The sequence below is a fragment of the Protopterus annectens genome, chromosome 9.part0, assembly GCF_019279795.1.
Source record: "Protopterus annectens isolate FY-2018-M chromosome 9.part0, PAN1.0, whole genome shotgun sequence".
NCBI classification, from domain to species: domain Eukaryota; kingdom Metazoa; phylum Chordata; order Ceratodontiformes; family Protopteridae; genus Protopterus; species Protopterus annectens.
In genome coordinates this window covers 494767200-494780793 of record NC_056743.1, presented here as the reverse complement: position 1 = coordinate 494780793, position 13594 = coordinate 494767200, and the positions used below count along the sequence as shown (strand labels likewise).

At 40.3% G+C, this 13594-nt stretch overlaps 1 protein-coding gene across 5 annotated transcripts in view; it reads left to right on the top strand.

The window, feature by feature from the left end:
* LOC122811292 (STAM binding protein) overlaps nt 1-13594 on the top strand; it is a 688610-nt gene that overhangs the window by 405248 nt on the left and 269768 nt on the right. For all 5 annotated transcript variants that reach the window (XM_044083041.1, XM_044083043.1, XM_044083042.1 and 2 more), the window contains one exon: nt 3470-3607. In XM_044083041.1, coding sequence (XP_043938976.1) covers nt 3470-3607 — 138 coding nt within the window. The remainder of the gene's footprint in view (nt 1-3469; nt 3608-13594) is intronic.

The following is a 13594-nucleotide window of genomic DNA, read 5'->3' as shown; positions in this document are numbered from 1 at the left end:
GTATGTTTGAAATGTAGAAATTGTATCCCAGGGTTTACGTGTAATTACATTCCCTATTGGTATGGGAATGAACTGCCCATTTTTTTGCTGATTCACTGGAAACTGTTTGATCAGCAAGATTTTGAAATTATGGAATTACTTATCAAAAGAAGTAACAGTTGAATGTTTAAATGTTAAAATGAAGGGTGATTTCATTGTTTGATAATTATGTTACTATGGTATAACAAAGTTTTTGGAAACGGACAAGCTGTGTATGATTATTCATAGTAAGAAAACTGAAAGGGATGTCAAACAGTATAATAATAAGGAGGCCTATTTAATCAGTACTATTAAGCAACATGCTGATGTGGTAAAATGAAAGTTATTTTGTAGAAATGGTGACATCTGTGTTAATTGTAATACTTTAGCTAAAAAAAGACATGGGTACTGATGCTGAAGCAGTTGAAATTGGGTCTGATGCAAATAGTTATGTTTTTTTCTCCACTTTGGAGATTAGAGCAACTGGTGAATCATTCAAGCCAGTCTGTCAGCACAGAACTGCAAAGACAGAATTACGCTCAATATTTGATGGACCCCCCCCCCTTTTTTTTCAATTAGAAAGAGGGAAAGCCAAGGGAAAGAAGAGATAGTCCTATCTCCTTCAGGTGATATTATGCTGTCCCGCAGTGGTTTTAATATATTTAATTATAGTCATTTGACTATACTGGATCACTTTCAGTTCTGGAAATTGGTTTTAAATTCATCAAGTGATGACAACTTGGTACTCTGATTCTTTAAGTTAACTATATTCTAGAAATCTTAATTAGGCAGTATAGATTTTAATCTGTCAAACTCAGAAGAGCTAATTGTAAAACACTGTAAAACATGAAGTAGCAGGTCTTAAAATGAAAAGTTTGTTCAACTGTATTTTACAGGCATTTGAGAGAGCCTGTGAAGATTATATGTATAAACTGGCAGGCAGAAAAAGGAAACTTTATTAAATGTAACCTTACTAAGAAAAAAAAGGTATGTTCTAGACTCTTACAGGAATGACATATTGATCTAAGTCATTAAACCTAATTAGTGAGTGGCATTGTTTGTTGTCTTTGATGCTATCAATTATTCTGGTATTATGTTCAATATTTTGCAAGATGAAGGGACTTTACATCTCAGTAGGATTACTGAAGTTATCAATCAATTGGATATTAAGTATACTGAAGTTATCAATCAATTGGATATTAAGTATAAGCCCCTGTTAGGCATAGGCCTTGATGATGACACTACTTGACATAAATGTAATGAAATCGCTGACGAAGACACATTTCTACGCACTTTTGTTGTGCATTATACAGTTCAGAACACACAAAAAACATCATTACATTCAATTAGAATATATTTAAAGTTAACACTTTGATCTATAACTTATTAGGGGGAAATCTTAATTTTGTTTATTATACAGCCCCAAATGTCAAATGGCTGTTGGAAAATAATCAAATGAAAAATACTAGTAAGGAAGCCAAACTAAGTACCACCAAGTGTGGGTCTAAACCGGGTTCTTACATTTTAGTGGGTGAAAATTTAAGTTTGGACAACTTTAGTTTTACTCTGAAACTACAAGGTGACAATTGTTCTACCATGGGGTAGTCTGTGTTGCTGAATGCATAGGCTGCCCAGCAAGCATTCTGCGGTGGTGAAACAGAATGACACAGCTGGAAAATAATATCTGAGCTCTGCCATGGCATTTTAAAGAAGAATAAAAGTAATGCCAGCCCTCTCCACCACCCCTGTCTTTCTCCTCCTGTCATAAGTGAACAACTGGTTTCTTGGGTTTTCCATTTTGTAGTCCCTTATATCATTTGTCCAGCTTAATTAAAGTCCCCTGTTGTCTGCTTCTCCACTCGTGTATTACTGACTGAAGTTCCCACATTTTCTTTCATAAATGCTAGTATTTCCCAGCATGACCCACCACATATTCCTTCCAGTTTTATCTGTCCTGTTTTCCGCAATGTTCACACATTTCCCTTCTGACTTTTACTCTGCATCTGCAGTCCTTCCTATACATTATCCTACCTGTTTTACCTTCTGCCATCACCAGTTAGTCCTTTACCTTGTGATATTCCTGATCTGTGTTCATTTTGTGTTGTACTGGCTTACAGTGAGTACTGTGCTCCTTATCTTTTCCCTGGCTGCAGGGGCTGAGGTGGTCCATACCCAAACATATTCTACCCGTTTATCATCAAGGTATGCTGAAGTGCTGACTGTAGTTATTAGGTGCAAGATGGGTAGAGTAATGTGGGAGGTTGAACAGTAGATAAATTAACAGATGCATTTGATCCTTCTATTAAGTGAACATTGAAGACATTGGCAACAGAACATCGAGTATTATGTTTGAAAAAGTGGCATGATTACATCAGCGAGTATTTACTTAATTAGGTTAAGGAAGACTCGTGCACCTGTTGTCACAGAGGTCCTCATTGTATAGCAGATATAGCATCAAATGTGGGGGACTGAGTATTAAAGGTTTGAATCCTGCAAATCTGTATGTTTTCACAGTTGCTGTCATGGACCCATTTGATAAAATGATCACAATGCTGAGCAGAAGACTTTGACTTTGTGTTGGAATTTTCATGGTAGACTTTGACTTTGTGATTGAGAGAGATGGGTGTTAACTCCCTCCACTAAATAAAAAAATGATTAATGCATTACTGATTGCTTGTTTATTTATTGTAGTGATCATTTATTTATTGTGATCATTTTACTTCTTGTTGATGGTGTGTTCCTTTCAATGATGTGGGAGGGTGCAATTCACATTCCTTCAGTGTTGTGTTGTTGATGTCTTAAAATTTATATTTCTATTAAGCAAATGTTCATTTGTTCTTTTAGTTGCAGTTTGAACTCCCATTACTCAACTAGTAGGTAGGAATCCTGTTAAAGTACTGAGTGGTTCATGGTGTATTATAATGCTTATAGTTTGCTTTATGAAATAGACTAAAGTATAATTTTCATGATTTATGAAACATGCATTAAATTGCTATCTCTTCTATTGCTGTTTCTGGGCCACCTTATTATATAGTGGGGGTAGTGTTGCCATCTTGTATACTGCCAACTTGGATTTTAGAAAGGATTATGAAACTTAAATCACTGTTCATGTGACAAGAACATTTTGTAGTACTGTGACAGAGAAGACTGATATGGAGTTCCACCTTAATGGCAAGGAAGCCTTCCAGAGAGATCAGTGAAATGAGGGTCACAAGATGAATCCCATCAGCAGAGTGACACTTGCCACAAGACCTTCATCATACACCATACCTACACGCAAGTCTGACATGGTTTGCAGGTAACACAGCTGTCCTTTCTGCTGCATTTATATATGATACGGCATTGGTAAGAGGACTTGTGACAGAAAAGGCATTTAAAAGAATTGTTAAAGAAATACTGTTTCATTGCAGAGAGTAGTACACCTAACAATTTGCTTCCCTTTCTTTTCTAGATGAGAAATGAATTTACAGTAACTCATGTTATTATACCAAAACAATGTGGAGGTCCAGACCACTGCAACACAGAGAGTGAAGAAGAGCTCTTTCTAATCCAGGATGAACAAAATCTTGTTACTCTAGGCTGGATTCATGTAAGTTACTTAAAGAACTGTGCAGTAAAGTCATATTTTTTATGGAAGGTATAGCCTTTTTTACTGTTAAGTATAAGAACTTGCCTACACTGTGCCAAAGATGGATAGAGGTCTGATTAAACTCTGATATCAGCTAGGAATGTAGGAGTGAGAGGAATTGCCAGGGGGAATTGAGGAATGAGTGGATGACACTAGTTTTCTTTCCTGTGATGGAGAGTTGGTCAGAATCTCAACTCTGCTAACACCTAGTGGAAGTCAAGTCCAATTATATGGGTTATATGCTGTCAAGGATATGACAGCAGTCCAGCTTCCAAACCTTCAGGACACCTTCCACATGCCAAAACTGGTAGGCAGCACGAGCTGAACTGACTAAAACACAAGCTTGGGCACCAAGCCCGCACGGCTTTACTGACACCTCAGAGTATGTTCATCTGAGGCTTTCGAGGGTCTGCATTCATCTGTTGCTGTATTTTTACTGGGCAGATAAGTTCCCTTCTGGGAAAAACCTTCCATTTTCTAAATATCATTGCTGTTTTATCACTTTCCTCTTCAGGAAAGTTATTCTAAGCTTAGATTTTTGTGTTTGAATGGATTGTCACAAGACTATTTTGTACTTTTAAACTAGAGTAGTTTCATATCCGTTTAAAAGTTGTATGAAGTAACTGAAAAATATTTTTTCTGTAGAGTTGTGTTTATTTTACTTTTGTGGGTGTAGCAAAGTGTTTTGAATGCGTTTTACTGTGTCTTTCTGTCAGAAAAGTGACTTTTAAAGACTTGCAGTTTTTTTATCGGCATTTACTGCTCGTCTTCCCTGAGAAAGAGGCACTATGTTCAGCTTGACCATAGAACAAACTACTGGTGCCCATGGTCAGTTCTTCCAGCCACAGAAGGAAAAATTAAGCAAACCGCCTTTGCCACCTTAGTAGGCTAGCAGTTTGCCTCAGCTGTAGGTAGGTGGCTCTGCTGTGGCCATTTGTTATACCTTAGACTACTCATCTCTTACACCAGATCCCTCTAGTGTATCACCTACAGCCACTATGGACTGGATGTTACCCTCATCCTGTGCTGCTTTTGGGATCCCTTCAGTGCACAAGGGAGGCACTCTTGTTGGTGCTGAGAGAGGGAACAGGGAAGGCTACCTGTTGTGTTAGAATGCTCTGTCCATCTCTGGGGAAGCTGCTGCTACCATTAGTATCACAGCTGGACCTATTTTGTCTTTTGTGTCTTTCGGCTTTTCCCGGTTAGGGGTCACCACAGCGGAACTCCGGTCCGCTAATGATTGGCAGTAGAGTTTTACGTGCTGGCTTGCCAGGCCTAACGCACGACCTTCAACGAAGGAACGCCCGTTCACGCATGTCGCCACACAGAAGACGCTCTAACTGAGAATTGAACGGGCAACGTCTAACTGTGAGGCGACAATGCTACCGCAGCACCACCACCGCAGTATCCTGTCAAAAAGAAACAGAAAGATATGCATGTATCTGTGCCTCCTCAAATTTCTTTGGACAAGAGTAGTTTACTGGGTCTGGCTCCATGTTTAATTCAGGCTGTTGATGATTCTTGTAAAGTAGTTTCTGGTAAAACATAAATAAAATAAAGAGGGATACCATTTCTCTGAAAAGTTTCATGATTCTGAATCTGAACAGGAAGTTAAAGGTATGGAAACAGTGTTTTTTCCTCCGATTTCTGATTCAGACTCCACTTCCTGTAGGAGGGTTCTCTTTGTCTGAGACTATTGCTAGAATGTGCCAGTGATTTTAATGGGAGAAAACTGAGGTTTGTCAGTCCCTCAGAAAATACTGAGTTGTTACAAAAGGATTTTCCAGAACCTACACACATTCCTTCTGTCATGTTTATTTTAGAGCATGTGCATCTTACTGCCTGAAATTGGCCTGATAATCAGCCAGCTGTCCCTAAAAAGGCAAATAAGATGTATAAAGTTCCTTACTATTTTATATTTTTATACACTATTCCCAAACCTGATCCAGCAGCTATCCCTTTAGTTTATACCATTTTGCTAAACATCTAGTTAATTCCAATCCTACTTTTTTGATAAGGATGAGAAAATTACTGATAAGAATGGGGGAAAAGTGCATACTTCTGCAACTTGCATTTTCAGTATTTTGAATTGTCAGGTTCCCATGTTAATTTGTTCTGACTAATTGTGAAAGTATGAGGAATGTTTTATCTGCAGTTTCTTCTTGTGAGGAAAATCTGTTTTAAATTATTTAGCTTCTTCTGTTGCACAAGTCACTACGCATTGTTTGCAGTGGGTATATAACTGTTGATACTTCTTCCCGGTCTATGGCCACTGGTACTGTTTTGAGGAGACTTACATGGCTGCATTTTTAGAACCTCCCAGATGTTAAATATGAGATTTTAAATGAACCTTTGGATAGAGATTTAGTGTGTGGCGCCCCCTGCTGCAGAGGTGATCAAAAAGTGCGAACAAATGGGTACACTGATGCAGAGAATCTCAGAAATTCCCTTGGAAAATTTGGAAAAGGAGGGCTGAAAAATCTCAAACTTCTCATTCAATTTTGGCAAAAAGCAGAATAAATAGTCCCAACAAAATCCATGTAAAGACATTTAAGAAGAAACGGCAAGGGGTTCCAAAAAGAAGCCTCAAACCTCCCAAAACTTAAGACAGTCCTCTTTCATGAGGATGTGCAGCATGTACTAAAGGAGACAAGAAAGCCTGCTACTAGAAAATCTTATACTGACAAGTAGAAGACGTTTTCTATTTGGTGCCTAGGCAATAAACAGGGTCCTATCAGGGATTATGAGGTCTATGGTTAATCGTCGAAAGGAATATATATTGAACAGCACATCATCAAATACAAACCATCGAAACTCCATCCTGAATGACTGTTTGAGACCTTGTGACCCATTTCCACTCTGGCCTGTTTTTCCTTCCAGTACATTTTTTTCTCTTTGTCAGCAGATAGTTTCAGACAAATGGGTTCTGAAACTCATTCAGCTTTGTAGACGGTAGTGGAAGGAAATGTCTCCTTTCCAGTGTGGTCATTTCTTATCCCCCAGATTAGACTGTTGTTTCCAGCAGTCCTTTCATCACATGCTATTCCAACCAGTGATGGAACCAGTTCCTCTTTTGCAGGTGGGGAAGGGTTTTTATTTTAAGATGTTCTTGGTACCAAAGAAAGAAAATAATAGGAGGCTAGTTCTGGATCTTTCTTTCCTAAACCTGTTTGTGATGGTGTCCAAATTCAAAATGTTGTCCCTTCACAACCTATTACCTCTTCTTCCTCTTTCAAATTTCCTAGTAACATTGGACTTAAAGGATGCTTATCGTACCATCCTTTTTTGTCCAGACTTCAGACGTTTTTTAACATTTTGTTTGTCTGGAATACATTATCAGTTCTCTGGCTTATCCTTTGGACTACCGACTGCACCAAGTGTACTCACAAAGTGTCTGTCTCCAGTTATAGCTCATTGCAGGCTACAGGGTATCCACAGTTTTCCATATTTAGACAGCTTGTTATTTTTGCAGAGTATTTTTCAAAGTGTTAGGAATTTCCCTTTGGGTGCGAGACCTCTTACACAAGCTGGGATTCCAAGAAAACATTCAGAAGCCTTTCTTGATTCCTTTCCAAAGGATTGTGTTCTTGGGATGTCAACTAGATACTTCAGTTCAAAGAGCTTTTCTTCCACAGGAAAAATAGATCTATATCTAGATCTATTTTTAAGGTTTTCTACTCAGACTTCAGTCACTGCAAGGGAATACCTTAGGATTTTGGGTCTCATAGCTTCTGTGATTCTCATGATAACCTTGGCAAGACTCCAGGTGAGAAAGATACGGTGATATCTGAAATTTGCTTGGTTCCAGCATCAATACCCTTAATCATTTCTAATCCCAGTGCTGGGGTTTGTCAGAAGACAAATCATTTGGTGGAGAAAACAAATGTCCTCAAATCTGAGTGTGCCCTTCTTCTTCCCTGTTTCAAAGCAGTCAGTCCCCACAGATGCCTCAGACTTTGCTTAGGGAGCAGTTCAGGAAGGATAAAAGTGCAGGGTGTGTGGGACACCAAAGATAGATACACATCCACATAAATATCAAGGAGATACTTGCCCTGATCATGGCACTGAACTCTCTGAATCATCTTTGGTCCTCAGGACCTCTTCAAGTTGTTACATACAATATTGCAGTATAGATTCACACCACAGTTTCATTCTACAGGCATCCTACATACAATCAGAGCAAAATTTTGTGGCAGACAAGCTGAGTAGGACCAGGGCAGACACTCACGAAAGGAAACTCGATCAGTTGATCTTCCAAGATTTGATACATCTGTGGGGAGTTTCTCTAGTAGACAGCTTTGTCAAAAAAGAGCTGCACTGGTGAAGACTGCAAATCCAGGTCTCCCCTTTTTTCCTACTGTCCAAAGTTAGTGTGTACCTACAGACATTTCAGATTTTGCTTGACGAGCAATTTCTGTGAGGGTAATGGTTTAAGGTCTGTGGAACTCTTCAGACAGACCAGTGCACATAAATATGAAAGAAATGTTAGCTGTGATCTATGCCATAAAATCTCGTCAACATCTGTGGTCTCCAGTACACAGACCATGCTACAGTAATGTTGTACAAAAAACAAAAGGGGTGGGAGGGGCAGCAGGTCTTTGCCCAGTGTGCAAGTTGGCTGTGATGGCTTTGGAAGTAACTGTTCAACATGTTTAACCCTCCAAGTGTCTTTCCTTCCATCAGAGCAAATTAATCTAGTTGTGGGGAATACCTGATCTGTTTGCTTCCTTTCAAAGCAGACAACAAAACAGATTCTGCACCAATAGTGCAGGCAGATGCATTCTCATTTGTGTGATCAGGAATGCTCCTTTATGGATTTTTTCAACCTTTCCACTAATTTTCAGGGCAATTCTGATGATTCAGAAGGACTCTCCATAAGTCATTATGGTGCAACTTTCTTTTGGCTCAGGCAACATTGGTTCTCCCATCTTATGGAATTGGCCAATGGCAATTAACACAAGCTTTCTCACAAACTGGACACATTCACTCAAGACAAGGTGAGTTTGCCCCCTTCTTAAACAACTTCATTTAACTACCTGGATGATTAAATTTTTATACCTTTTAGGCTCCTCTTTCATGAGGATGTGCAGCATGTACTAAAGGAGACAAGAAAGCCTGCTACTAGAAAATCTTATATTGACAAGTAGAAGAAGTTTTCTATTTGGTGCCTAGGCAATAAACAGGGTCCTATCAGGGATTATGGGGTCTATGGTTAATCGTCAAAAGGAATATATATTGAATAGCACATCATCAAATGCAAACCATCGAAACTCCATCTATGAAAAGTGCATTTCATCGAGCCTGTGAGGGAGGGAAAGCAAATACTTGGCCAACACATCCCTGTCTCACAAATGGCAGTACTTCAAATCCACCCATGTGGGGGAGGGGCTTTCACCCCCCACCCCCTAACTATATACAGCGACTCCAAGATCACACTTCAGCGGGGAAAAGTGAGACACAGAAATGTTAGCCAACTAGTTAGTTTCCCCATCTCACAGGTTCGATGAAGTGCACTTTTAATGGATGGAGTTTCGAAGGTTTCCATTCGATGATGTTCCATTTGATGGTTATTCCTTTTCACGATTAACCATAGACACTGGACTACGTACAACAGGTTCTTAAATATTTGTATGAGTTACATTTCTCTGGCATTTCTTATTCCTCTGTCATGGTTCATCCAGAGGCAATTTCAGCATGTCTGCCCATAAATCCTCCCATTTTATATCTGTTTTTATAATACACTTTCTGAACTGAGTTTTGTAACTTATATCACTTAAAAAATAACATAAATAAAACAGGTGGCTATTTCTTGGTGTCTTAACTTTGAGCTTGAAAAGTTGATTATATTTCCTTCTTGGTGTCCTAACTTTGAGCTGGAAAAGTTAAGTACATTTCCCTTTTAACTGTCTCAGCAGGCTGGTGTAAGGTTCATTACATGGGAGACTATACTACTTATTGGCAAGAAGAGTATCCGAGCTGCAAGCTTTCATGGTGGGTGAACACTGTCTATTTTCTATAGAGATAAGGTCACTTTATGATCAAATACTTCATTCAGTTCCAAAGTTGTTTTAGAGTTTACTTTGAATCAAGCCATCAGTCTTCGTGTGTTCTATCCATGTCCTCAGAATCTGTAAGAAAGAATTCTACATACTCTGCATGTATAGGGAGCTCAGTACTATTCTAATAGAACTAAGTCCTTTAGAAAAGCAGATAATTTATTTATTTATTATAATGGGGCAAAGAAAGGACAACCAGTGACAAAACTGACTGCTTCAAAATGACTGTCCTCCGCTATTGCTTTTTGTTGTTCCTACCATGGCAAATCTATTCCAGGCAGTATTGAGTCATGCTCTACTGGAGTTTTGGCTTCCACAATAGCATACTGGAAAGGTGTGGACCCTAGAAGCATTTTTGAGGCAGCAACAAAGTCCTCTGTACATACAGTTATTAATCATTACAAATTGGATTCCTTTTCCAGCTTTAGAACTGACTTTGGTATAATCATTCTCCAAGGACTGTTGCACCCTTATCTTCCCAGTTTGGACAGATTTTGGTAATCAACCAATATAGCCAAGGCTACTACAGCATTGAGAATGGTGAACATAATATAGTTGTGCAAACTGCACTTACCATAACAGATGATACCACTCTTCTTCTTCTTCTTTCGGCATTTCCCGGTTAGGGGTCGCCACAGCAGATCATCTGTCCGCTCATGATTGGCAGAGGAGTTTTACGGTGTCGAGTTGCCAGCCCGGTGCCCAACCTTCCACAGAAGGCACACACATGCACACACTCACACCTAGGGCCAATTTAGAGTGTCCAATCCACCTACTGCATGTCTATGGGATGTGGGAGGAAACCGGAGCACCCGGAGGAAACCCACACGACCACAGGGAGGAAATGCAGACTCCGCACAGAAAGCACCCCAGCCGAGAATCGAACCGGAGAACCTCTTGCTGTGAGGCGGCAACGCTAACCGCTGCACCACCGTGGCCACCCAACAGATGATACCACTCTAATGTCTGAAAATTAGAAATAGGTGAAGAGTTTGTTGATGAAGGTGAAATTAGAAAGTGCAAAAGCTAGTTTGTTCCTCAGCCTTAACAAAAAAAAAAAAAAATCATGTCATCTAGGTGTATCCCTTTTTCCAGATATATTGAGAAGAAGTGGAGGTGGCGACCAATTTTATCTTTCTGGACACAAAGGTCTCAGGAGATGGTGATTGCAACCCTCAAATTAAAAGACACTTGCTTTTGATAATAAAGCTGTGACAAACGTGGATAAGAAAAGTGACATCATATTGTCAACTGAAGTCCATATAGTGAAAGCTATATTTTCCATTGGTAACATACAGGTGTGAGAGTTGGATTATATAAGTCTGTGAGATGGAAGATTGATGCTTTAGAACTGTGCTGTTGTAGAAAACTTTTGAAAATTCCATGGACTGTGAGTGAAGCAGTCAATACTTATGGAAATATATCCAGACTGTTATCTTGAAGGCCTAATAGTAAAACTAATACTCAAAATAATTTGCATACTTAATGTGAAGATGTGGTTCACTAAAGAAAATGCTGATGCTGGTAATGCTTGAAACCGAACAGAGAAGGTAGTTGCTGAGGCTGAGGTGGATGGACAGTATTACTGAAGTAATGAATATGAATTTACAAGAACTTAAAGAAGTCTCTGACAGATTGGCCTGATCTGCTAAAGTTATAGAGGTCACAAAGAGTCAAATTTGCCTAAACAATAACAGCAAAGTTCTTTTTTGTGGGTCGCAGGGGATTTTTCTCTCACAAAACTGGGCATAAATCCCTATGTCACCAGATGAATAGCAAATTGGCTCACGGACAGGACACATGGTTAAAGTGGGTGAATCTAGATCCAGCATGAGGCCAGTTATTAGTGGTGTGCTACAGGGCTCGGTACTGGACCACTCCTGTTCAGAGTATACTTCTCTGAAGTCAAGGCAAATGTGGAAGGCCTCTGGATGACAAAGTTTGCCAATGACTGCAAGCTTGGGGCAATTATTGAATACATCAGACAAATGATTGGTGCCAGAACCATGGCCTAAAACTAAATGCAAAAAATTGCATTATCATACTGTTTGGGAATTTGAATACCCCTGCAAATTACAGCATCAATAGCATGTCTCTTAGAATGAACTCAGACGTGAGAGATCTAGATACAAAAATAGATAGTAGCCTGAACTTTGAACGCTATGTGTCCATAGTGGTAAGGAAATCCTTTTATGTGACACAACTTATAAGTAAAAGTATGGGAACCAAATCCATGAAAACTATAGTCCCTCTGTACTCAGCCCTCATTAGACCAGTGATTGAGTACAGTGCACCATTTGGCATTTGCTTGAGTTAGGCACTTGGTGCAGCTGGAGCGACCTCATGGTTTCTCACAAAGAAAATGTAGGGTGTAAACAACATGAACTATACAGATAAACTAAAAGCCGTATCCCTTTACTCTTGTCTTCTACTGACTATTAAGGGGGTGACCTATGTTTGACTTACAAGGCACTCACAAATTCAGCCCGGATGGAGGTGCTACACATCTGGAAGTCAAACAGTATGAGAGTCACCCGATATAAGTATCTAAATGTAGTCATCCACTGAAACAAAACATGTTGGAGAGACTTGTATGCATCTCAAAGATTGCCTCATCTTTGAAACAGGCTTTTTGTTCACATTAAACAGAACCCTTCCCTGTCTCTGCTCAAATTCAGTTTGGATCAATGGATGGGGAATCGCAAATTCACACCTGGGGTAGTGTCTGTGTCCCTTATGGATGCGGCAATTTGTAAGATACTCGGTGCAGAGGCACAAATCCATACCATCTTGCCTCTAGGAGCCATATATTGGTTAAAATCAGGATGTTAAGTTGTCAATCTCGCCTTCATTCTTGCTGGATGGGTTCGGAGCCAATCCTCGGCTCCGACTCGGCACTTGCTAAGCTCGAGAGTCACTTTTACCAGCTCGAGGCAGCCCTATATCCCATGATGCAAGGCGGTGATTACCCAGATCTCGTTTGCCGCTTCGCTCATGAGGTCACCTTTTTTGCCAGCTCCTGGTAAGTGAATTTCATTACTGTTTTTCAAGAGATTTAGCTATCCCAGTTTCTAAATTTTTTCCCTTTCATAGTTACTTAGTTCATCGATTCACTTAGACCCTATTCCCGTTAGTTTTCTCGATCCCTTGTCATATTTTTCTGTTAGTCAGGCCTTAGGCCTTACCCTCCCAAACAATTTCCTGTCAGGATTTTTGTTAGGTGTGTCTGTGTTTTTGTTTTAGTTAGTGTATTTGAGGACTGAGCGTGTGTGTGTTTGTGTTCAGAACTCAGTCATGTCTAAAGACACTAGGGTCTCAGGTTTTAAGAAGTGTGACTCGTGCTGTCAGAAAATGTCTCTGACAGACGGTCACACTTCTTGTATTTATTGCCTGGGAACCCTACACCTGCAGGACTCCTGTGCTATTTGTCATTCTTTCAGCCAGAGAGTCCTGCAGGAACGTAGAAACAAACTGATCCTAAGGGGTCTTCTCAAGCCTGAGAGCTCCCCGGCTAAGGTCGGCTCCGGGAAGCCCTCTAAGCCATCCAAGACCCAGACTTCGGTGTCCAAGTCTGTGGCCTTGGTTCCGACTCCGCCAGAGTCTACATCGGCTCCATCCGGAGCCGATCCTTCCTTCTTGGAAAGTTTAGTACCGGCGCCAATCGGCACCGATACCCTGGCTTCGGCACCTGTGTCGGCTCCGTCTGGAGCCGATACCCTAGCTTCGAAGCATGTGTCAGCTCCAGCTGGAGCCGACACATCTCTATCCCAGCTCGGAGCCGACAAGCTGTCGGCTCCAACTGGACCCGAAGGTTCGTCGGCTCCATTGGCTCCGTCGAGGAAGAGATCTAGATCTCCTTCGTTGGAGTCTATCCACTCGGCTCCGGACTCCC